A 25045-nucleotide genomic window follows, 5' to 3' on the forward strand; every position below is an offset into this window, starting at 1 on the left:
TACAGGAATTTTAGTTCACAGGTTACTTATTGGATTAGATTGCATGGGTCGTACTGTACTGAAGGTGATAACTGTATGAGAGCTTTGCAGTTAGTAGCACTCATTGGAAGTAGGAGACTCATCTAGGACTAAGGAAAAATGTTAGCAAAGGCCAGCAGCCAGTGAGAGCCCTACAATCACTGTATGACTCCAAAGGCAAAAGTCTCCATATGAGGAAACCAAGATTCAGAGAGGGTGAGTAACTTGCTCCAAGAAGTGCATCTAAGAAGTCTGACGGTCCTTTTCCTTCCAGAGTTACAGTTGGTAACAGACTCGATGACATTGTGATGAGACTAGCCCACTTGAAGTACCCTCTTGGTACTTTCATGCGTTCTAGAAAATGGGCTGGATACCTAGAAAGCCATAAAGCTAGAGAAATGGGGGAGCACTTGGACATTGAGAGCTGCACGCCTGGCTGTGCCGTAATGCAGAGTGAGTTGTGAGGTGCGTGTTGAGTGCATGTCTGTCATGGTTTTCTTAGTGCATGCTCTGTTTAGAAAAGTTGATTTCATACCCACGATGACTTGGTAGACCAAGAGCAACATCCCCATCAGAAGTATCCCACTGGGCTGATGGCGCGGCTTAGTGAGTGCATGGTGTTGAGAGAACGGATACTTGGAAGTTCTCCTCTCACCTCCACATACACAGACTAAATAAATACATAAACTCTTCTCCTTGGTTTTGTTTGATTGTTTTCTTGTTTGTTTGTTTTTAAAGTAGTCCTGGGCTGGAGAGATGGGTAGGCGGTTAAGAGTCCCAGTAACTTTTCCAGATGACCCAAGTTCAATGCCCAGCCCCCACATGGCAGCTCACAACTTTCTGTAACTCCAGTCTTGGGGGATCTGAAGCCTTCTTCTGCCCTCTGTAGATAGTATATACACATGCTACATGGGCATACATGCAAAGTACCCACACATATAAAATAACAAATGTTCTGGGCTGGGTGTGGTGGGTCATACTTGTAATCCTAACCAACACTTTGGAGGCTGAGACAGGAGGATTCTAAGTTTGAGACAGCTTGGGCTATATAATGAGACTGTGTCTCAAATTGCTGCCAAGAAGAAAGAAGAGGAGGAGGAGGAGGAGGAGGAGGAGGAGGAAGCTCTGTTACTGTGTTACAATGGTAAGAATGCCTTGATTAGTCTCCTTTGTTACTGTAAGTTAAAATGTGTATGCATAACAACGCATTTTTCTCACCTCTAAATGGGGTAAATAGGGATTTTTTTAATTACTTAGTTCATGTTTTCTATTAAAAATAATAGTATTTTAGCCAGACATGCTGGCACGTGTCTTTAATCCCAGCACTCAAGAGGCAGAGGCATGTAGATCTCTGCGAGTTCAAGGCCAGCCTGGTCTACATAGTGAGTTCTAAGATAACCAGGACTATGCAGAGAGACCCTGTCTCAAACAAACAAATAAGCAAACAAACAAACAGAAAAGGTATTTTCTGGTTTGTCATGTATCCTGTCATGGATTTAATCATAAAGAGTACTTTAGTATATGAAATTGTCATGTTAAAAGATAAAGAATCCAGATGTCTGTTTTTAAACCACCTTCTCAGTATTTTTATATTTTACTAAGGATATATATATATATATATATATATATATATATATATATATATATAAACATCTCAATGAGTTATTTTTTTATTCAAGTTAAAGAAAGGATGGAGACTGTCCTTATTGTGTTCTTCTGTCCTAGTCCTTCAGCTGGTGTAAGTGGCTGGGATCAGTACAGGGCCTCGGGATCCTCACTGCCTGGCAGGGATCGTTCCTTAGTGAAGCAGAGGGAGTGAGGTGCTCTGACCACTTGTCCTGCCTCAGTTGCTCCAACAGAATGATTACATGTTCTACTTCCTAAGGAGCCCCGCCCACCTCCCACACTCCCGTCCTTCATAGAGCACACTGGGAGCTAACATATACAAAGTACTCAGAGCAGCCCTGGCACTTAGAAGGATCCAGTGAACTAGTGTGTTGACCACATACCTGCCATCGTGTAGCCCAATCCTTTCACAACAGTGTTGTGATGACGGTCCATGAAACTGTCTTGAAGACTTTTCTATGTCCTAAGGTTTCTAGCAGAAATATAATTGACTTTTCACATAGAAAGGAATATGTTCTTTATACTTATTAAAATAGTTTCACAGTAACTGGTGAAATTTTCTACATAATTACTTTTATCCTGCTTAAGGAATAATTATCCCTGCTAATGGGAACTATCATTATCATAATCATGATTATTATCCTAATCTAAAGCATTTATTAAGAATTTGATTTTGGCTTCTAACTAGGCTAGCCCTTCTTCAAAGCAAGTTTGTGGCCTACCCTTGAGGTTTTTATCCTCTAAGACAATAAAAAGGCTAGTACAGCTCAGGGCCAGCCTTCAACCTGTTAGTCTTTCTCAGAGACCCTTGTTGTAAGTTTTCTTTAATACATGTTCTTGTCTTTCCTAAGACTGTTTCATAACCTGTCTCTCCAGCACATCCTGAGGCCTTCTCCATAAGCAGTGTACAAGCCTGGTAGTAACTATATTTACTTCTAAAGTGGACGCAGGCAAAGCTTAGAGGACAACTTGGGGGTGTCAGTTCTTTTCTTTCACTCTGTAGGGTTCCCGAGGTCAAACTTGGTCTTCAGCCTTGGTGGCAAGCGTCCTTACCTGCTGAGCCATCTCACTGGACCTTTTTTTTTTTTTTTTTCCGTTTTGGAGACAAGGTCTCCAAACAAGTAGTTCTAACTGGTCTAGAACTTACTAAAGGTCAGGCTGGACTCAGCTTGTAGCCATCTTCCTGCTTCTACCCCACTATAGCTATAAGAGTTGTTTTCCATTTTCTCTCATGTGTGTGGTATGTGTATGTGTCTGTGTGCCTGCAGTATGTGTGTACACACATGAGTGTGCCAGTATGTGTGCATATGTTTCCAGGTGCTCGTGCATGTGGAGGCCTAGGGTTGACGTGTCTTCCTCAGTCTCTGTCCACTTTATTCTTCTGAGGAAGCTTGTCAGTCAAACCCAGAGCTCTCTGGTATGGCTCATCTCACTAGCCAACCTGCTCTAGGAATCCTGTCTGTCTTTGTGTCCTTTGCCTGTGTGGACACCCCTACAGCTTGCAGCTAGATGGATTTCATATTTTGTTTATTTTATGTCTTTTCATATTTTGTTTATTTTATGTCTTGGAGACAGTTTCACTATGTGTCCCTGACTGTCCTGGAGCTCACTCTGTAGCCCTGGGTATCCTCTCACTCACAGAGATCTGCCTGCCTCTGCCTCCTGAGTTATGGGATTAAAAGTGTGTGCCACCATGCCCAGCCCTCTGGATGTTTTTGAAAAGATTGTTTATGCTGGGGGTGTGCTCAGTGATACAGTTCTTGCCTAGCATGCACGGGACCCTTGGTTCAGTCCTAATGTTTGTAATTAATTGTTCACATAGAACTTAATATGTTCTTTGTGCTTATTAAAATGATTTCATGGTAACTGGTGAAAAATTTTACCAAAGAAAAATTTATTTTGAAATCATTTCAAGCTTACAGAAAAGTTGCCACAATAATACAATGAGCTGTATACCTGTAGCTCAGATCTTTCTCTTGTTGATATTTTACTATATCCATTCTATTTATATATGTGCATATGTGTATCATTGTTTTTCTTCTTCTGGACCTTGAGAGTAAGGTGTGCATGGCATCCTCTTGCATCCAGATGCATAGGTGTGGGACTCACGAACTTAGTGCCTGTATGTAGCCCTCCAGATGCTTAGGTGTGGGAGTCATGGACTTAGTACCTGTATGTAGCCCTCCAGATGCTTAGGTGTGGGAGTCATGGACTTAGTACCTGTATGTAGCCCTCCAGATGCTTAGGTGTGGGAGTCATGGACTTAGTACCTGTATGTAGCCCTCCAGATGCTTAGGTGTGGGAGTCATGGACTTAGTACCTGTATGTAGCCCTCCAGATGCTTAGGTGTGGGAGTCATGGACTTAGTACCTGTATGTAGCCCTCCAGATGCTTAGGTATGGGAGTCACAGACTTAGTACCTGTATGTAGCCCTCCAGATGAGGAAGTCAGCTTGGTTTAGCAACTGCCACCTATTCCATAAGGCCCACGCACACTTCACTAACTTTCCAAACAATGCATGCATGTACAAACAATATGGTTCTATACATACTCTAGATGCATGCACTCATGTCCAAGGAGGTTTGCTGTCTGCCTCAGATACTATGATAAGCACAACACAGAAGGGAAGGAGGTAAGGTGACAGGTGTCCATGTCACCTGTCAGGCCTCAGAAGCCCCTCCGTCTTTGGCATGTGCATACCTGTGTTCACATCCTTGACAGTAAAGAGCATAGTTTATAGTGGCCTCCAACCTAGATCCATCCAGAGTTTCCTGGTGACAATTCAAGCTGTTTATTCTTGGCAGGAAACCTACAGAAATGGTCCCCTGTGCTCCCTGGGAGGTAGCATGGCAGCCTCCCTGGTTCTTTCGTCTTACTTCCACCCTTCAGAAATGCCTTACGTTATGCAGTGAAAAGTTCCCAGACTACCTTATCCTTCCCTGCCCTTGCCCAAGGAGTCCAGGTTCCTTCTGGTGGTGAGTTGCATTAAGAGTCATGGTCTGAAAATCCCCACATGCAGGACAGTGAGCACAAAGCCCGCCCTAACCAGGAGGTACTTAGTGTTGATAGCTGCGGGGTGAGGGAAAATCAGCGTGGCCAATGACGTGACACCTCAGGCCAGGCCATGCTCAGCAGTGGTTGGTAGTATAAATCAGACCATGGGCTTTTACATGCTTTTTTTGTCTTTTGGGTTGGGGTTTGGGGGGTGGGTTGTTTGGTTTTTTTTGTCTTTGAAAGAGAAAGAACAAGACAGTAGGTGGGTAGGAGATGGAATATCTGGGAGGGGAAATAATATGATTAAAATATATGACTTTTTAAATTTTAAATTGCACTTTAAAAAGAATTGGAGTTTGAGCAGTTGAAGAGCTTACAGCACCAGAGATGCTATTGATTGGTTATGAGCTCTTTAGTATAGAAAAATTAAGGCATGCTTCCCTGTATATATGCATACATGCACTCACTTACATTGAAAAGCACTTCTATAGCTAACTTATATGAGTATGTGAATATATGTATATGTCATGAGGTTAGACTGGTTCCTCCAATACTTGAGTCTAGTGCTCACATGTTTGCAAATATTTCCACCAAAAGCAGGAAGCCTAAAGTATGCATGCGTGCAAGTGTGTGTGTGTGTGTGTGTGTGTGTGTGTGTAGCTCTCTGGATTTCCTGGTACTAGAGTGCCATATGGGTACAGGGAACTGAAGACCCATTGTCTGCAAGCATAGCAAGTGCTTAGCCGCTGAGCCGTCTCTCCAGCCAGAAGAACCCTCTTTTTCTTTCTTTTTTTTATTCCAAGTCCCTAGTTTCCCAACTGAATTGGCCATTTATTTCATACATGTGTGGCCCAGAACCTAGAAGGCATATCAGAGATGTTGAAGGTTAAGGTTGGATTTTCAGAAGTTTACTCTCACTGTAAGATGGGAATTTGTGAGGCAGTTTATGCACAGAAGCATTTGGCGTATTAGAGCTTAGACCTTTGATATAACAGCTTTAGTGGTGCCTATATAGCTATTGAAAAGAATAAGCAGAGAAGTTGAATAGGCATTCATCTTTCCAACAAAGAGGAACAAACACAATAAGCACAGGCTATCCTGAGATGCTCTGATGTGAACAGCCAGCCTGTGCACGCCTTTCCCACACTGTCTTGGCTGTGGACGTAGTCTGTATCACAGACCATCATTTTGGTCTATGATACAGCACAGCAGGGATCACAGAATGGAGCCCAGTGACTCCTGTGTGGTGATCCTGATGTAGGCGTTCACCTGATGAAAGTGCAGCACATCGGTTAAACACTCTAGATGTGCATTCTAGTTTAGTCTAGTTTATCACTTAGATTTATACAAATGCACTGTGCTGTTTGCATGAAGAAATGACCTCAGGACATCATATTGACTGTACTCCTGTCCTTCAAATCCAGCCTTTAAAAGGAATGCAGGAGAAGGATAACAATTTGTGTGGTAAGAGGGGTCCTAGGAAGGGCAAAGGTGAGCAGTTAAGTGAACCTATTATAGATTGAGCCTGCAGGGGGGTTGGTGGAGTTTGGTGGGGTGGGGTTGGGTTGGGTTGGGTTGCTGTTTCGTTTTTTTGTTGGTGGTGAGTTTTTGTTTGTTTGTTTATTTGGTTGGTTTTTGGTTTTGGGGGTTTTGGTTTTTTGTTGTCTTTTGTTTTTTAGTTTTTTTTTTTGGTTTTGGTTTTTTGGTTTTTTTGAGACAGGGTTTCTCTATGTAATAGCTCTGAACCCTGGCTATCCTGGAATTTACTCTGTAGACCAGGCTGTCTATAGAGCCCTCAGCTCTGTAGGATTAAAAGTGTGTACCAAAACTCCCTGCCTTTTTTTTTTTTTTTTTTTTTTTTTTTTGAGACAGCCTCGCTACATAGCCTTGTTTGGCCTGGAACTTACTATGTAAACCAGGCTAGTCTTGAACTCACAGAGATCCACCTACCTCCTACCTTTGCCTTCTGGGTCCTGGGATTAAAAACATGTGCCACCATATCTGGCTGTTTTACATTTTTTTAAGGAGTATAAAAAGCAACCAAGATTTCTTTAAGTTTTCATATCATGCACAACCAACTTATTTACTCTATAGGTCCTCTTACAGAAAACTACTTGTCTTAGAATATTGTTATGGACCACATAGTGCCCCTGCCTGCATCCATGCCAAATGCATTGTCCAGATGCCTGTGTTGAAGACATGATCCTAGCGTTGATGGTATATGGACAGGAGCCTTTGGAGGACAGTTGCATTTATCCCAGGTCATAAAAAATTAGCTCCCTTCTCTACCCTCACGTAAGGCTGCATCAGGGAGGTAGCTACCTGCACGCAAGTCAGGACAAGCTCTCGTCATAGCCAGTCATACTGCCTGCCACCCTGGTCCAGCTATGAGAGAACTGACTTCCATTGTCTAGGGTGGGCAGTCTGCTGGGGCAGACTAAGAGACAGACACTCCAGTCATGAACAGCCTCTAGTTCCATCCCATAGTTTACTGTAACCTTGTCACATCACTTCTTCCCCTCCTGTCTTCTCTTTTCCCAGGGAAAGGGGTATTAAGAAGAAGAAAGAAGGCTTGCCATAAGCTTGGTCTCAGAAGTTCTTTGAAATGAGTGGAGTGATAAACAGCAGGTTTCAAAGTACTAAGAAGAATGGGGTTTCTATAATAGCGGCTTTCTTGTGTGCACCATCTGTTTTTCTTTGAATGTAACAAAAGTGACAGCTTTCCATGTGCTGATAGTCCCTGTGCCTTTTAAAGTCAAACATATGATGCTATTTGTGCGTAAAGGTTTTTCTCTTGTGCCCATTTGTTTTTCCAGCTTGGATTTCTATGTAAACTCCCTTGGCTAAACCACACAAGCCACCTACACGCTACCTCCTTCCTGGCTTCAGATCAGGGAGAGGAACCAGTGCCTGTGGTGTGCAGTGGGATCTGTCTAGCACACTGCACCAGTGAGGTGCCTCTGCTAACCCTGTGTGCCTTCTTATGAACATGCATCTCTGACAAAGGCTGCCTGCAAGACACTTGGGGAACAGGGAAGCGGCTCAGTTAACATATTGTTTGTTTGTCTAGCATGTACAAAGCCCTCAATTCAAACCCTAGCTTCATATAAACCAGTATAGTGGTACATGCCTGTAATCCAGCATCCTAGAGGTGCAAATGAAGGGTCAGAAATTCAAGGTCATCTTCAGCCACATAGGGAGTCTGAAGCCAGCCTAGACTAGAGACCCTGTGGATGCCTTCCCTACCCTGCTCTCTGTCCTTTCTAAGCCTTAATAAATCCCAGTTATAACTCTTTCCCTCCTTCACCTCATGTGACCCCTTCCTCCTTAAAAATCAGTATTATTTATTTATAGAAAATTTTGTTTTTTAAAACAACTTTATTTTTAAATTTAATTGTAATTTTTAAAAATTCACCGTTTTAGGTATCTACTACTTTCTGACAGATTTAGCAAGTTGTGAAAGCTCCATACCTTAGTCTAGTTTAGAACATCCTATCTCCATAATATGATGCTTTGTGCCCACTGGTGCTCTCAGCCCCTAGCAATCATTTTTTGTCTCCAAAGTTGCCATTTCTAGACAGTGGCCACTTAGAATGGGCTTCTTTTACCCAGCGTGGCTAATGTTTTTGTTGGTTTGTCTAACTCCTCCGTGTTGTAGCCAGTGCTGATTTCCTCCCTTCGTGTTGCTGAGTCATGTTCCGTTGGATGACTACATTATCTGTCCCCAGTTACTGGATATTTCAGCTGTTTCAACTTTTTTCACAATTAAGAACTGTGACACTTCCATGAATATTTGTACACACTCTTCTCCCTCCCCCCCCCCTTTAATTTTACTATGTAACTTAGGCTGACTTCAAATTTAGGATGCTCTCACCTCAGCCTTCTGAGTGCTAGGATTATAAGTGTGTGCCCCCATACTCAGCTTTAAATCTCTTAATCCTTTTTTTTTTTTTGGAAAAAGATTCTTTTCTCCTACAGTACATCCCAGCCACAGTTTCCTTCCCTCCACTCCTCCCATCTCCCCTCAGCCTCCCCTCTTCCCCAGACCTCCTCCCTCTTGGTTTACCTTCAGAAAGGACAGATCTCCAAGAGACAACATAGCCAAACATGGCAAACCAAGAAGAAATGAGACAAGAAAAAGGCCCTCATAGTGAACCTGGACAAGGAACCTAAGGAAAGGAAGAGTCTCAGGAGCAGCAAGAGCGCCAGAGACACACCCACTGCCACTGTCAGAAGGCATAGAAAAGCACCAAGCTGACAGCCGTGACATACACACACAGGACCTGCTGCAGACCCTTCCAGGCCCTGTGCTTGCTGCTTCTGTCTTTGAGCTCATCTGATCCCTGCCTAGTTGATTCAGTGGGCTGTGTCTTCCTGGTGTCCTCCATCCGCTCTGACTGCTGCAGTCCTTCCTTCCCCTCTTCCATTGGATTCCTCAAGTCCCAAAGGGAGGGACTAGACAGAGACCTCCAATAAGACTCTCCAAATAATGCTAGCTTTGAGTCTTTGCACCCACTTTCATCTGCTGCTAGAGGAGGCCTCTCTGATGATGATGACAAGGCGCTGATGTATGAGTGTAGAGAATATCATTAGTAATCATTTCATTCTTTGTGTTGTTGTTTGGCCCATTGTGTTTGGTTCTACCCTAGGTCTCTGGACTGTCCAGTATCTATTTCCTGGCCATCCATGCTGTGGGTTCTCTCAAGTTAAACCAGACACTGCTTAGCCACTCCCATAAGTCTATGCTACCATTGCCCCAGCACATCCAAGGCACTGCACAGGACGCCCTGCCAGCTCCCACTCAGGTCACCCATTCTCTGTGGAATTCTTCTTTGGTCCAAGGCCCAGAACCCTGCAGCTTTAGAAGGTAGCAGGTGTTCTTGGCCAGCTGGTTTGTTAGGTTGGTTTTCTTATTTCAGACTAACACCAACATCTTATTCCTTTTTCTTTTATCCATTAGTCTCATATTAATGGTGTCCTTCTTACATACTTTAATGTACATGCTCTGTTTCCTGTCCTAGGCTAAGCTCTGCTAGTTAGTGCAAGTGTTCTTTTGACAGACTCTGCTTCCTAGCTGAGGTCTGATGTATTTAGAATGTAGTTATGGAGACAGAATTGTAGTAGTAACTGGCTGAGCGTGTGTTTTATACCCTCATACCCTGTTGGCTCCCATCTCTTGGGTTCATAAGCCACAGTATTCTCTAGTCTGTACTGAAGTCATTTTTCTATTGAATTATAGAAGACTTTATATTTCTTTCTGTTGACTTTGACATAATTAGGTTTTTAACTTACTTTTATTGTGGTGAAATATATATGACATTGACCGTTTGGGTCATTTTTGAGTATGCAATACAGTTTTACTTTAAGTGCACTCCCATGATTGCCTTCCATCTGCATCATTTTCTTCAACTTTCCAGAGACTCTACCACTTAAGCAGCAGTTCCCCTCCCCCCCAACCCCGCCCCCTCCTGCCCCCGCCCCGCCCCCTCCTGCCCAGCTCCTAGCAACCTTCTGCCTTTACTTTTCTCATCTATGTATCGACCACTCACATGATGCATGTGAGTGGAGTCCAACAGCATTTGTCCTTTGCAAATGGCATATTTAACTGATGATAATCTTCAAAGTTCATTCATTCATGTTCTAACATGCATAAGAATTTTCTTAAGGCTTAATAATATTTCATATTATGTGTGTGCGCACACATGCATGCAGTTGTGGATCCTTGGCTTTCGTCCACCTTTTGACTGTCATGACTAATACTGTTGTGGCATGACTTACCGATACCAATTCAGGTCTTGTTGGTCCTCTTGTTGATTTTAACCCATTATATTTTGCCTTTGTTCTTTGTTGTTGAATAATTTCTACAAATCAGAAAGATTTACCTCTGACTTTATCCAAATCTCTTGTTTTAATTTTAATTTTATGTATATGGGTGTTTTGCCTGCATGTATGTTTGTGTACCATGTGTGTCCCTGGTGACAACAGAGGACAAAAAATGGCATCAGATCCTCTGAAACTGGAGTTAAGGATGATTGTGAGCCACAATGTAGGTACTTGGAATTAAGCCTAGGTTCTCTGGAAATGCTCTTAACATCTAAGCTGCCTTTCTACCTCTCCAAATCCCATCTTGATCACAAGGATGTATTTATTATTGATCTGCAGTTATAACTGTACAACATGGCCATTTTCCTAATCCTGACCTTTGAAAGAGTTAAGTGTAAATAAAGAGTGAAGTGTAAAAACTGCCTGTTTGCCTGGGTCAAAAGCGAGAAGTTTGAAGTCTATCTGCTTGTTTACTACCTGTCTATGTGTAGGCCACTAAGATGACACAAACCAATATTAGGTATTAAAAAGAAGGGAACTGGGTCTTAGAGTGAGCTGAGTCGGTTGGATCCCTTTGCTTCACAGATAGTTGCAAAGCTTTTTCCTGTGGAAAGCATCAGGTGCTTTAGGGAAACAAAAGATGAGTTTATACACTCGGCTTCCAAGGTGAGCTAGAGTACAGAACACTGGAGGAGCTGCCTATAGGAAGCCTTTAAGAGGTTTTAGCCACAGCTGTAAAAAATAATACTGATAAAATAAATCTATAAAAAACGTACATCACTGTCAGATAATGAGGGTTACAAAGTCCATGAAAAGCAACATATCCGATAAACGTAGATTTTGGTATCCGATAGGCTTTAAGCAAAGCTTCATGGGCAGACTGGAGCCCTCAGTGTGAGCTTTAAAGGTACTTAGCTCTGGCCTTAAAGCAAAAAGTACTCCTGCTCTTGACAGTATGAAATTCTTATTATTTTTAGAGAATAGTAACCATGCATTTATGAAGTTCTTTGTCAGGGCAATTTAGTTAATAGCTATGTAAATGACTACTTATTTCACTGTGTAGGTGGATCACTCCATGTACACTTTCTGAGAAAGAATGGAAGTGCTAAAAGCTGTTGGCTCTGCAGATGGAGAGAAGCAAAAGTGACGGCAGGGTTGCTACACCCTTGTCACTACAGGCTGGGATGAGACAGAGAAATCAGCACATAGTAGTCTGCTCAGTTTACTGAGTAGGACTTCTAACTCACAGCCAACTCACCAACCATGTAGGACAGGGGAAACAGGTGAATCGCAGTGCAAGCTTGTCTGTTGGGTTTTGCTCACAAAGGATCTTTATAAACTCAGAGTGGGATGGAGGGGTGCTGGAGTCTGTATTACAGCCATAAATTCCCCTGGAACAGCACCTACCAAACACATAAGGGAACTTCACCAAGGTTACCCTTTCTCTAGCATAAGACAGTCAGTGTCAAAGTCGTTCTGGTTCTAGCTGTCTCGTGTGAGCGAGCAGGCCGCTTGTCTCCTCAGGAGGATGCCTGTCTGGTATATGGCCTGTGCCTCTTCTTTCCTGAGCTCACCCTACCCACCGTGCTTGAATCCTCACATTTGTGTTCTGGAAGTGTCCTCAGATTCCCCGCTGTCACACTAATTGCACACAGATTCTTGGTGATGAGCCCAAGCTTCCCACCCGCTTGTCCTCCTAGCCTCCTCTCCCTACCTACTTCTGACTCCTCCACCTCACTTTTCCCTTATCAGAGCAGCAAAGAAACTTGCTGTGTTTCCCTCTTCCTGAGGGATCCTGCTCATCCAGTTCCCTTCCTTGCTGCTCCCACTGATCCACAAACGGAGTCTCCTGTCACGTGCCTCCGCAGAACTGCTGTTTGATCAGCAAGCCCTTTCTAAGCTGTGCTGCAGCCATTTGAGGACAGGGATGGGTGGCTGTGGCCGGGCAGCCCTGCAGGCAGTGCACGTTATAAAATGCCTCTTGTGCATGTTCCTTTGTTTGTTCTTACATCTTTTTTCTTCTCCTCCAGGTGCAGAGTGAAGACAGTGTACTTCTGTTTGTTATTGCCTGGACAATCACGGAAATTATCCGTTACTCCTTTTACACATTCAGTCTATTAAACCATCTGCCTTACATCATCAAATGGGCCAGGTAAAGAAGTGCACACAGCAAGTACTAACTTTGTAAGAGCCCACACTGTATTTGCCTTTTATTGCCTGACTATTGCCTCCAACTTCCCAAAACTGAAATTGGATGAGATGGGGATTTCACCAGAAGGGTCTTGACTTTTATCTGTAGAAACACTGTTCTAAAGTCTTCATGTTTTACTTAGATTATTTTTCTTGAACTCTGTTCTTTTCAGTTAAGTTACTCAACAGAGACTTACTATATTATCTGTTTTTATCCTTACTCAGTTTAGCTGATGAAGTTGTCCCCTTGTGGTCCGTGTCTACATCTCCTAGTATTGTTTTGTCAAGAAACTATGGCATGTGAGGTTATTTTACTTAATAGCAAACATTACATGGTTTTCTCAGCTTATAAAATTTATTTTGCTTTGAGTATTTTTACCAGTAATATTCATTAAGAATCAGGCATGTGAGGCTGGAGAGATGGCTCAGCAGTTAAGAGCACTGACTATTCTTCCAGAGGTCCTGAGTTCAATTCCCAGTGCCCACATGGTGGCTCACAACCGTCTGTGATGTGACTCAGTGCCCTCTTCGGGTGTCTGAGGACAGCTACGGTGTACTTACTTACACTAAAGGAGAACAACAAAGAAAGAATGAATTCAGGCATGGTGATTCACCCCTTTGTAATCCCAGAACTTGGAAGGCTGAGGCAGGAAAATTGCCACAATTTCTGGCCCCAGAATGAGACTCTGGTCTCATTCAAACAACAATAATGAAATTTAATTGTGACTTAGACAAAAGGCTGATGGCACATCTGTTTATCCAGTTGTGATTTTGTGCATGAAGGACTGTGGGGTGAGGACAGAGCAGAAAGGTCCAGGCTGACTTTGGAGCTAAGACACCTCATTTCCTAAAAAGAAAACAGTTGTTACTACACAGTTTATGAGTTTAGCGATTGAATTAGGAATGGAATCCAGTTTCTAGCATTTCAAGGATATGAGCCTTTTGCTTTTTTTTTTTTTTTAATAGTTCTATATTTAGGAGGAAAAGAAGGGAAAACTAACAGCTTCCAACCAGCCTGCACGGCCATCATGAAGGCTGTCTGTCTGTGGGGACACTTGTTGCACTTGTTGGCCTAGATTTGGCTTTGTTCTCAGAGAATTCTTTGGCTTATTTTTCTCTGTGGTCTATGGACAGTTCTTCTCCACTGCCCTGCCTAATGATCTAGGTTGGCAACAGGGAAAATGACTTGTTTCTGGGCAGATGCTTGTGCCTGGAAGCTTAATCCAGGTTAATTTTGAGCCGTAAATGGCTACAGTTTCTTGAATTTGAGCTGACGATTTCCACAGGGATGATGGTGCCTCATGTATGTACATGTTTGGTCTGCAGGTATCTGTGTCCATGTACATGCCCGCTGCCTGCAGAGGCCAGAAGACCTTTTAGTGGCTGTGAGCCACCACATGTGTGCTTAGGAATTGAACCCTGGTCCTCTGCAAGAGCAACAAGTGCTTTTAAACACTGAGCCATCTCTCCTGTTCCCTCTGAATTCTTTTAAAAGAGATAAAACTTTTTAAAAATGAAAATAATTGTGTGAACACCTCATGAAATAGTAATTTATTTGTGTGGGTTTATTTATAAAATTCAAAGCTATTAGGAATTTTCTAATGTTAAAATTAGTCAAGATTTTATTTTCACAGTAGTTTGTACGGGCATTTTGGAAATAGCAGAATGTAGCTGTGTAATGTTCTGTTTCCTTCAGTGTGCATGCAGCTTGGCATGCCTTAGGGATTCCTGGATAGCTACTCCATCTCCTTCCTCTCTGTCCCCACAGGGAAGGAAGGCCCTTGTTAGAGTTTAATGCCCTACTCTACCGTTCTAAAGCTGCATGTTCTGAAGGAGCCAGGTTTCGAAGCTGACTGACAGTTACTTTGCTTTAGACCATTTGGAAGCATTGGGAACCGACAATGGCCCCTTTCAAAAACTGGCATATAAAGGCTGAATAAAAACGGGGGATGGAGCTGCAGACACGAGCTTTCTGAGAAGGCGGTGCTTGTAAATATGGCTCTGAGCGCTCAGTGAGGGCTCTGTTCTGTTTCAGGTACACACTTTTCATCGTGCTGTACCCAATGGGAGTGACAGGAGAGCTCCTCACAATATACGCAGCTCTGCCCTTTGTCCGACAGGCCGGCCTGTACTCTATCAGCTTACCTAACAAATACAACTTCTCCTTTGATTACCATGCATTCCTGATTCTGATCATGATCTCCTACATTCCATGTAAGTATATCTATGTGATAAAGGTCAGCTCTGCGGTAACTAGAGTTACATCTTTGCTCTGTGTGTAATATAAATCACATTTATGGGACGCTTTGGTTTTTATTGACCACTGACTTTCAGAGGGAATTTTCTCTGGCAGTAATTGGATAAAGATGAACCCTTCTCTGTAGAGCTGCAGTGTGTAGGTCACCGCTGTGTTAGGCCAAGTACGAAGGAGAGAGCAGAAAACCAGATGGCCTTACCTTAGCTTTATTTTTCTGTCTCTTCAGAATTGCTTTATTATGGTTTGTGAAAAACATTGTAAGGAGATGTTTGCAATGCTCAATATATCAAAATGGGCAGTTTCACTTCACTTTAAGAGACCAGTAGCTGATCAGAAACAAATAACCAAATAAAAATAGATATATTGTTTTTCTACATTTCTCATTTTCTTGTTGAGTACAAAACCCTTAGAAATGGACACAGTGTTCCCTGCAGTGTGGCTTCCAGTTATTCTAATAGAACCTCTGATGGCTTAAATGTACGGAAAATCAAATGTACCTCTGAACGCACAGGAGCAGAACAGAAAGGGCACATTTGACAGTGTTGTCAGGGAGTTCTGGTTGCTGATCATGAAGAGTGTGTCTTTTTCTCGGATTCTGCGCAGTTGTAACTCCTGGTTGATTTCTGTATTCCAAAAGGATCTTGTTAGACCCAAGGACAAACCAAGCTCATTTGGCTATACTGTAGCCACTGTAATTCTTAGTCTTCCCTAAGCCCCACTAAGTTCAAGCAGGGATAAATTTCTTTCGCCCCCGGCATTATCTGAGTGAGTCACCCTAACCATCATAAATGACATGTTTGTGTCCCTCTGTAGAAATTGCATTTTACTCATTGTAAAGAAAAAAATTCTGTGCAGATTTCATCTGAACATTTATCTTGGAGAAATTCTTGGACACAGTCCTGCTTCATGATTCAGTTTCCACTCTATTCATTACCAAAAGCTTCCTTTAACACCGAGACCTTGGTGACTAACAGCCATTTTTCTTCAGAAAGCGTGCTGGATGTTGAAACAAAAGGCAAATCTGGAAGAGTGCAAATGTACATGATGCAAAGGCATGGATTGTCACCTTTGAGGTTTGCCCCCTAGAGCAGCAAGGCACAGCAGTGACTTTACTACTCTGAGAATAGCACCCCTTGGGCACCTCGGTATTTGCTCCTATTCTGATAAGCAGGAGATATGTCCCACTCTGAACGACTAGAAGGGGCAGGGAAAGCACCACACACTCACACCTCCGCGGGGACTTCACCCTGATGACACTCCAGTCTGACTGCTGGCCAGGCCTTTATTCCAGGAGTCGTTCTCAAGGTGTCCTCCATCTTCTCTCCCTGGCAACCAGCCTGGCCAAGACTTCCTGCTGCCTACTGCTAGGCTGATTGTCAGGTCAGACACAGCAGCCCTCCATGACACTGGGGCCCCTACTGGAAAACACAGCCAACCTGTGTTTTCCATCTTGACCTTCAGGGAGAGAGGATCAAGCACAGGCCTAGGTCAGAACTCTGCCCTCATTTTTTTTTTTTTTTTTTTTTTTTTTTTTAGCAGTGAGATTACTAGAAATGAACCCAGGGCCTTGGGCATGCCCTCTCCCACTAGCCTGTGTCTGCAGCCCCAGAACTCTTTGTTTTTCATTTATGCTTACTTATTTGTTAGGAGAATGTATGTGCATGCACACATACCGCAGCACACATGCGGAGGTCAGAGGAAAAGTTTAGAGTCAGTTTTCTCTTCCCATACATATAGAGATCAAACTCATGCTGTCAGACTTGCTTAGCAAGTGCCTTTCCCCACTAAGTCAGCTCAGGTTTATTTATAATTTGAGTGAGACATGTGTGCGCACATAAGTACATAAGTTCAGATCCCTGTGAAGGCCAGAGGCATCTGATCCTCTGAAACTAGACTTGGTTAAAGATGCTTTTAGCATCCCACATGGTGTTGGGAAGCAAATGCGGTGCTGTGCAGGAGAGGCCTGTGTTCTGTATAGCTGGCCTGCGTCTCCACCACAGAGCTCTGCCTTCCCAGCCGCGGCTCTTCCTCCTCCCGCCTTCTGCTTTCTAGTTCAGGCCCAACCCAAGGTGACTGACTTCTCAGCTGCCTGTTCAGGTTAATATTGTCAGGGCTTTCATCAGCATGGCTGGATGGGCTACATATGTTAGGAGTTGTTTGTGCCGAAAGAAGTTTCAGTGCTTTGGCTACCAAGAAGTCACCACTGGAACTAAAACACAGTCCAAGAGCATCCAGTGTCCCCTCCCACGTACATCCATGTGCCTGGAGCACTAGGGGCCTCTGCAGACTGTAATAGAATGAAAAGGGCCACACCTGGGCCAGCGAGGTGTCTCAGCAGTTAAAGGTGCCAAGCCTGGGACCTGAGCAGCATCTCTGGAACCCAGATGGTTGAATGAGAAAGAACTCCTGCAAGTTTCCTCTAACCTCTATCTGCACATGCACCACAGCACGTGCACACTTGCACGCGCGCACACGCACACACATCTGTCCTCATTTCTGTAGTGTGACTCTGCTGATAGAGTTGGTTCTTTCCCTTAGGACTGAGGGGCCTATTGATTGAATAGCCCTCAGTACCACCCTCTCAAGTAGCCACTGGGACATTACCATCATCTGTGGGGTAAGGCAGTCACAAATGCACCAAGGAAGGGAAGTGTCCTCAGCATGCTTAGCTCTGAGTCCCTTTCCTAAGGGAAAGCTAGCAGTGTGTCTGGCCCCGCATTTTCAAATGATTACAATTAGCACTCCTTATGGCTTAATTATATCCTTACTTCCAGTTTTTAGATTATAGAGCTTGTCAAATTTTCTGGCTTTCCTACCAAAATAGTTCTGTCACTGTTGAATTCTCTTCATAAGCTGAGCCTTTTCTGTGAGTAACTTCCTCACAGTAACTGAGGGCAAGTGGCAGTGGCCTTGGGGCTGTTGGCTATATCTCTGGCTACCTCTGACAGCTTGATGTTCTTTGTGTATGTGGGGGAGGAGGGCACTGAAATTTTAATCAACTTGGAGCTAGATGTGGTGGTGCATGATTTTAATCCCAGAACTTGAGAGGCCGAGACAGGCAGATGTCTGAGTTCAAGGTCAGCCTAAGTTCCAGGACAGCCAGCGCTACAGAGAAAAACCCTGCCTCAAAAGGAAGGAAGGAAGATTAAGTTGGAATCCATTTGAAAAGAAAAGAAGAGACTATCCCAAGAGAGCTGGCAATAATAGAAGCCACGTGCCCTCAGATACAGACTACCCTGAGAGAGATGGCCCCACTGGAGAAGGGGAAGAGGAAGGGACTGAAGAGGAGTGATGTGCTGACTGACTGTCTACTTTGCAGGAGCCATGTGAAGGCCAAATTGCTCAAAATTGCTCAAACCTGCGCTTCTCCACTGGGCTTTGTGGTGAACAGGTGTTAGTTGGGGATACTACACTATCCCTGGTTTTGTATGCTAAATGCCAGTAATTCCAACCCACTTGCTAAATACTCTCTAGGAAGGCAGTCCCTCTTTGAAGAGCCAATACCAAGCACAGGAGACTGTCCCATACCTGATGTCCAAGATACTGGCTTCTTTCTATAATGGCTTTCTCTGCATTCCAACCCAGCTTTGTTATGTTTTAAGTCAGAGTTTGTAGCCCTTCTCTCCCTCCTCATTCTTGCCATCCAGGGAGCAATCTTTCTCAGGAAGTGCACTGGGGTAATTGCTCCCTCCCCCCATGCTCCCACCTCCACCCCAAGACAGACTGGCTAAACAGTTAAGCCCAGGACCTGATCCTCCCCAGTTCTCCGTGACACCCTAGAAGTGTGTGGTTTACCCTCTCTGGGCCTATAATTCCTCCTCTGAAATAGGAGTGACTCCATCAGAAGTCTCTCTCTGATTGTTCTGAAATTATCCAGAATAAATATGAAGATAAGCAGAGCGCCAGCAGGGTGGGTACCTGTTCTCAATATCCAGCACAAACGATAACAACTTTATTTGGTGGCCTGTGTCCCTTGACTGTTATGGCAGTGAAGATAGTGTCTGCCACTGCATTACTCAGCTGAAGGGAGCAATGTGCCCCTCCCTCTCCTGTTGTATTGCTCCCATTGGTCACTGGATGAGAAAGCAGTCGGGATCAGGACCGCACGCTTTGAGCAAACAGAACTTTCAGAGGCCGGCTAACCCACTGTTCTTTCTTGTCTTCCAGTGTTCCCCCAGTTGTACTTCCACATGATACACCAGAGAAGAAAGGTCCTTTCTCACACCGAAGAACATAAGAAGTTTGAGTAGCGCTCCACACCACCCCAAACCAGACTTTTCAATGATCAAAATATGCTGCAGACTTTTTGAGTTCCCAGTAAGAACTATTTTTAAAATATTAAATATAAAACAAAATAAAAAACCAAAATCCAGTGTCACACAGGCCTGGGATTTTATAAAAAAATAAAAATAAAAAGATTAAAAATGCAAAAGTCTGTTACATAAAGCATCCTAGCTGGTCCTTTCAGCATGCTCTGACCAGAAGTTGCCAGTTCCTATGATGGCGCTAGAAGGGGGTTGGCCTTTATCTTCTCTGTGTCCTCCATTCATCTGGCAGTACAGAGTGTACACCCAGTGCCGAGAGCTGCCGTCTGAGGGCCAACCGTGCTCCAACTGACTTCGTGGCTTGCAGCAGAAGCTGGGTTGCAGTCTGCGGTGTGGCTAACCTTCCCCTTCTCAGAGTGCTTGAGTGCGTGCTGGAAACTGCTCAGGAATGCTCTGAAGTTCTGGCTAGGACTTAGCCCCTCATATCTAGTGAATGCGTTACGAGACGTATATGGCTGTGAAGCTTTGGGGAGTGCCTGTAACCAGAAAACCACTAAAAGCCTTTCATTTGTTTTTGATTCAGTCGTTGCTGCCTGCCGTTGAGATCTGTGCTTGAACTTAGTAAGCCTGTGTAAACTATAAAGACCCTTGCGTGGAATTCGGCTTCAGTCAGATTCTAACAAGCCACGGTGAGGGGGAGAGCTGGGTGCCTGGGAAGTGCCTTCCATGTACCTTCCTCAGAGCACAAATGTGTACTGGCCAGCGAGAGCCTTCCTGACAGACTCAAAGCCTGTCTCACCACACAGGAGGAGGAAATCTGTAATTAAAGGCCCTTGGAAAGGCTTGCTTTACCACCATGGTCCACAGAAGGCATTCAGAGATAGATTTATACTTACTTTTTATTTCACTTTTTTACTCTTCTGTTTAGGTATCTTTCCTGATTGTGTTCCTGTGTAATTCTCACCAAGTTGTAAGTCCAGAGACAAGACGTGTTCTAGGAAAAGCCAAAGGTAGTACTGTCCCCTCCACGCATCACAGCAGCCGCCAGCTGCTTGTCACTAGCCCTGTCTGACAGTGTCTTCACAGCACTTCCTTGCTCACCTATGTGTTAAAGTCCCCTTAGGATAGGCTTGGAGGAGACAGGCAAAGCCGAGGCATGCCCAGCTCGCAGCTCCCACAGTGCGCACGGCAAACTCCTTTTGAAAACAGAAAGCCAGGTTCGGATGAATGCCGGGACCAAGTTTAGATTGTGCTCGATTTTAACCAGTACCTTCTGAATAGGATCTCTCCCCTCATTTGCTTTGTTTTTCTTTCCTTTTTTGTTTATCTTTAAGACTTTAAAAATCTTGCCATTGTCATTTAGAATATAATTGTTCCAATCAGAAGAATATAATGGAAACTACATTTTCAAATGCACATTTTCATAGGAGCTTGAAAAACTAATGCAGGCAGGTGTGTAATAAGTTATTGTCAAGCTGAACATTAGAATTCTGCTTCAAGTCAGCTCTCTTGACTTGGCTGTGTCAAAATCAGAATCTATTCTGGTATTTGGTAGACAAATATGTGGGAAATATGTCTTTTCAACCTTTTCTCCCTTTTTATTCCTCCAAACTGTATTGCTTCTGTGAAACAGAATTAGCTTGGGTTTCGTCCGCCTTTTTACTGTATCTGAGATTGTTACCATTGCATTGGAATGAATGCCCAAAGAAGGTGGCCTGAGAAGCAGGTCATGCAGCCCGAGAGACCCCTGGGCCTGCCTTCCTCACTGCTACATCTGCTGGCTGGATTGCATCAGATTGAGCTGCACTGATGAGAACACAGTCACCAGTTTTCCTCACAGACAGGGTCTCAATCCAGTGCCTGCTGGACATGTGCTCTAAGATGCAGCAGACAGCAGGGTGTCCTTCTGTCGCCTCTCGGGAGCTGGCTGTTAGGTCTTTTTTATCCTAACATGATTTGATTTCTCTGTTGAGGTAATCATGTTCTTTTATAAACTGAGAACATCCAGCCTCCTCAGGTGTGACATCTAATGAGGTGTGAGCACGGAAGGTTCTTTTTTTCAGTGGCTCTTTTGTCAGAACTAGAGTCAGCCATCACCCTCCCAGCACCCACCTGACTGCAGGTCAGATCTCCCCTAGGGGCCCTCTGCCAAAGGGACAGAGTCTTTGAGGTGCACAGTAGCCCGCTGTAGACTTGTATAGCTAATCTGCGTCATGTGAGGCTGGGACCACCATCATAAAGGCCCCACGGAGTTAGTCATGGAGTAAAGCACTGTCCTCCCAGACAGGAAAGTCTAAAGCAAACTGAACAAGAGGACGGTGTGGACGGTGCCCGGCCAGAAAGACAGGAGGCAACCGTGCCTTGCTTTTCACTTGTATTGGCTTTACATTTCTGTTAAAAGCCTGGTGTTGCTGAGGTCCAACCTGAAAACCATACTCAGTTCTGAGTTTCAGATAAACCATTATAAAACATCAAAGTCACTACACACTGCTCCTTTGAAATTTGGGTAAAAAATTATACAACCATATATATAGTCATTTTGTATTTTTTCTATGTTGTGAAAACCAAAATTGTAATTTTATAAGTCTTTGATTCACTAAAATTATATAATTTAAATGTATTTTTTGTATATTTAGAAATAAGGAGCTCAAAAACTATGCTTAACTTTCTACGCATGCACTTGAAAGCTGTTTTTATCTGATGTTAATGTAGTAAGTTATACTCATAAAACACTGATACATGTTGCATTCCAAAATAAATTGGTGTGTGCTCTGCCTGGGTCTGATCTGGAGCCATGTTGCAAGAATGTGGAAACTCCCATTCCATTAGGGACTCTGCTTGTTCTTTGATGATTTTCAAGCCTGTTGCTGATATTACTGGTTCTATACTTAAAGGAGAAATAGGCTTTATTAAGCGGTTTCTCTCTGCCAGTTCGACGTCACACTCACCAAGGCAGGCTGCCAACATGCCGACATGCTCACAACATGAGCAACCCCTCCTCCCAAGGAGCCGGGGATCTAAAACAGCAGTCAGAAGAAGACAAGACCCTCGGTCCCACAATGAGGGTTTGGTTTTGTTTGCTCCGGGCAGTTTCTTAGGGGCATTTCCTTTTCAGCCTTCTAATGTTTCGCTGAGCCCCAACCCGGCAGATGAGTGTCTCCCAGTAGTGTCTGTCTTTCATAAAAACTACATGTACCTCACCTAAAAATGACTCCCAATTCCAGAACATTCCTGGGAGGTTTTCACAATGTCAAACTCAAACATAAGTGCTGGAGGGACCTGGGTTAGAATGTCCCCAGCAGGGTCCCTTCTGACCCTCCCACTCTGGATCCCAGTGTCTTTCCCTAGAGAGGTCTCCATGAACAGGCTCATCAGGCCGTTTGACTACACACGACCCTTTGTTCTCACTTAGGAAAACCGACTCCGAGCAGCAAAGTGGCAAAGCCAGTGGTCAAGGCTGCCTGTGCACAGCCTTTACAGTTCTAGCATGGTGGTGGGAGCTGGGTTGTTCTGATCACCATTGTCTACTTTGTGGCAATTTGTGTGTATGAGCCTTGTCGTGGAAGAATTGCCTGTAATTAGGAAGCCGCCTGCCTGTTCACAGTGTTCCAAAAAGGCCGCTGGGTTCTGTTCCTTTAACAAGAGTAAAAACTAGCATTGCAATTCATCATATTGGTTTTTTTTTTTCTTTTTAATCCCAGCCTTACAAATAGCCTGGCTCATTGTCAAGCCATTTGGTAGTGAAGAAACTGTTATAAGTAACTATTACCAAAAATAGCCATACCTATTAACATTCCTCTCCTCGAATCTAAGAGCCAGACTAGGGGAGAGCCGTGAAGTTCTTTTGTGGGTTTTTTTTATACCAACACTTTCTTTGAAAAATATGAGGGGCTATTCCTTTTTTTTTTTTCCTATTTAGTGTGACACCCATGGTATTATATGGAAAAAAAAATCTCCATACCAAAACTAATTTTTCCCACAAAAGGTAAATTTGCCTGGTGACTCCCATTGTGTCACAAACCTAAATCAATGAGAGGTTTTGTGTTGAAGTCCCTGATGCTCCCTAATTCTAGAGCACAAACTCCTTTCCACAGCAGGACCTTCACATCTGTATGGCAGTGGGTGGATGGAATCCAGATGTCCTGCAGTTGCAGCCTGGTTGAACAGTCTGGAACACCATTTCCACCTCCATGATGTGCTGGCCAGTCCTCCCCACCAGGGGGCAGCACCTCCAAAGCAATATGGGCTTCAGGAACCAGCCTCAGCCCAAGCAAGGATAGGAAGGGGCAGAAAGGCACACAGATGAAAATTAGTCACGCATCTATTGTCCATATAAAGCAAAGACAGGTTTGGAGCCCATTCTGGAGGCGTACAGAGAGAAAGCAGCTTGGGCGCACGCTTTGAGGGTTGCGTGTCCCCTCCCCCCCTTAGTGCCCTCCTGTCAAGGACTGTGCTGCCCAGAGCTTTGATGGGGGAAGAAGGGCTGCCTGCAGGTGTTTGCACTGCTCAGCAGCAGAGCCTGCATGTGATTATTTCAAATGCCCCAGGAGAGCCTTTCCCACTCTTGCTGTCTCTGGATATTTTTGGAGGGCAGTCTGGGCCATGAGAAAATGTCAGGCCACCTTATAAGGCGGTGTCTGGACCCGAGAGTGCTGTCTGCAGCTTGTTGGGTACACTGTGCACTTAAGTTAACACGACTCTTGGACTGTGGATTTTCTCACAGATTCCAAATACTCTGTCTCTGCCATGAATTATTCTCTTTAACAGACTGTAGATCTGCCTCCAGAGAGAGCTGTTTAAATGGCTACCATACTGAAGGTACCAAGCAGGTCACCGGAGGCTCCCTCAACCACACTGTGCCTGTCATCCACAACAGCCCTGAGTGGCAGGAGTGGGTGGATATGGGGGTGGGGGGCGGTGTCCGGTTTAAAACACGGAGACAAAACGAAAGTTTTCTGTTCGCTTTCACTCTTATGAATGTATTTTGAGTCTCCAAGAGGGGGCGCTGTGCCAGACTTTCCAAACCTGTTCACACCCCCCCACACACACACATACACACACACCCCAAGGCTTCCTGAACACACCTTGAAAAACATCACTGTAGAAGGCCGCTTTCCCCACCCAGGGGGTAGCCACCCCTTTTTGGGGATGATGAGAGTGGGGCTCAGCCTGAGATCCAGGAAGCCTACTACTTTGGTTTCTACGTGGTTCTTGATGCTTTAGAGAAACCCCCCTCGTGAAATAAATAAGCGGATCCTTAGATTAGTGGCGCACGTGTGCTCAGCCCCAGATGGAGTGTGTCGGTTGCTGTTTTCCAGTGGGTGTAAAAGGCGTCACGGTCACACGTGAATCTGTTGCAGAGACAGGTAGGGATCGGCAGCCCCAAGCTGAGTTCAGTCCGCTGCACCTCAGTATTCTCAAGGCAAGGCTGGCTGCACAGTGTGTGCCTAAACGGCATCCTCCTCAAATCCTCGGGATGTTATCTCTGATGCCACCCAGGCTGGGCATGCTCACGCCCGTAATCCCAGCTGAAGCAGTGGATTTCTTTGATGAGGCTAACCTGAACTAGAGAATGAGACCCTGCCTTGGGGAGGTGGGTGTGGGGGAGGGGCAGTCAGAAGCAAACCCTCCAGTTTTTGCTACCAAAATTCTAAAGCTGATTTGGGAACGTGCTTTCCATCCTATCAGCCTCTCCCCAGGGCTCATCCTCTTGTGCTTCAGACAGTCCAAGTCTCTTGGTGCTTCCTCTGAGCTCTGGCCTCCCCTGCTCTCCCTGTCCCCTGCTTCTCTCTTGGTCTCCTGCCATGCTGTGCCACAGATGGGGTTCTCTCAGGATTACTAGTGGTCATCGGGTTATGGGACACAGGGCACA

At 44.4% G+C, this 25045-nt stretch overlaps 1 protein-coding gene across 1 annotated transcript in view; it reads left to right on the plus strand.

Moving 5' to 3' along the window:
- Positions 1–21947, plus strand: part of Hacd2 (3-hydroxyacyl-CoA dehydratase 2) — a 91306-nt gene extending 69359 nt beyond the window's left edge. The window contains exons 5-7 of the mRNA XM_021185030.2: positions 12492–12613; positions 14687–14865; positions 19076–21947. Coding sequence (XP_021040689.1) covers positions 12492–12613; positions 14687–14865; positions 19076–19158 — 384 coding nt within the window. The 3' untranslated portion in view covers positions 19159–21947. The remainder of the gene's footprint in view (positions 1–12491; positions 12614–14686; positions 14866–19075) is intronic.
- Positions 21948–25045: the final 3098 nt, after the last annotated feature.

The sequence above is a fragment of the Mus caroli genome, unplaced genomic scaffold (genome assembly GCF_978045245.1).
Source record: "Mus caroli unplaced genomic scaffold, Mus_caroli_1 scaffold_17, whole genome shotgun sequence".
Taxonomy (NCBI): Eukaryota; Metazoa; Chordata; class Mammalia; order Rodentia; family Muridae; genus Mus; species Mus caroli.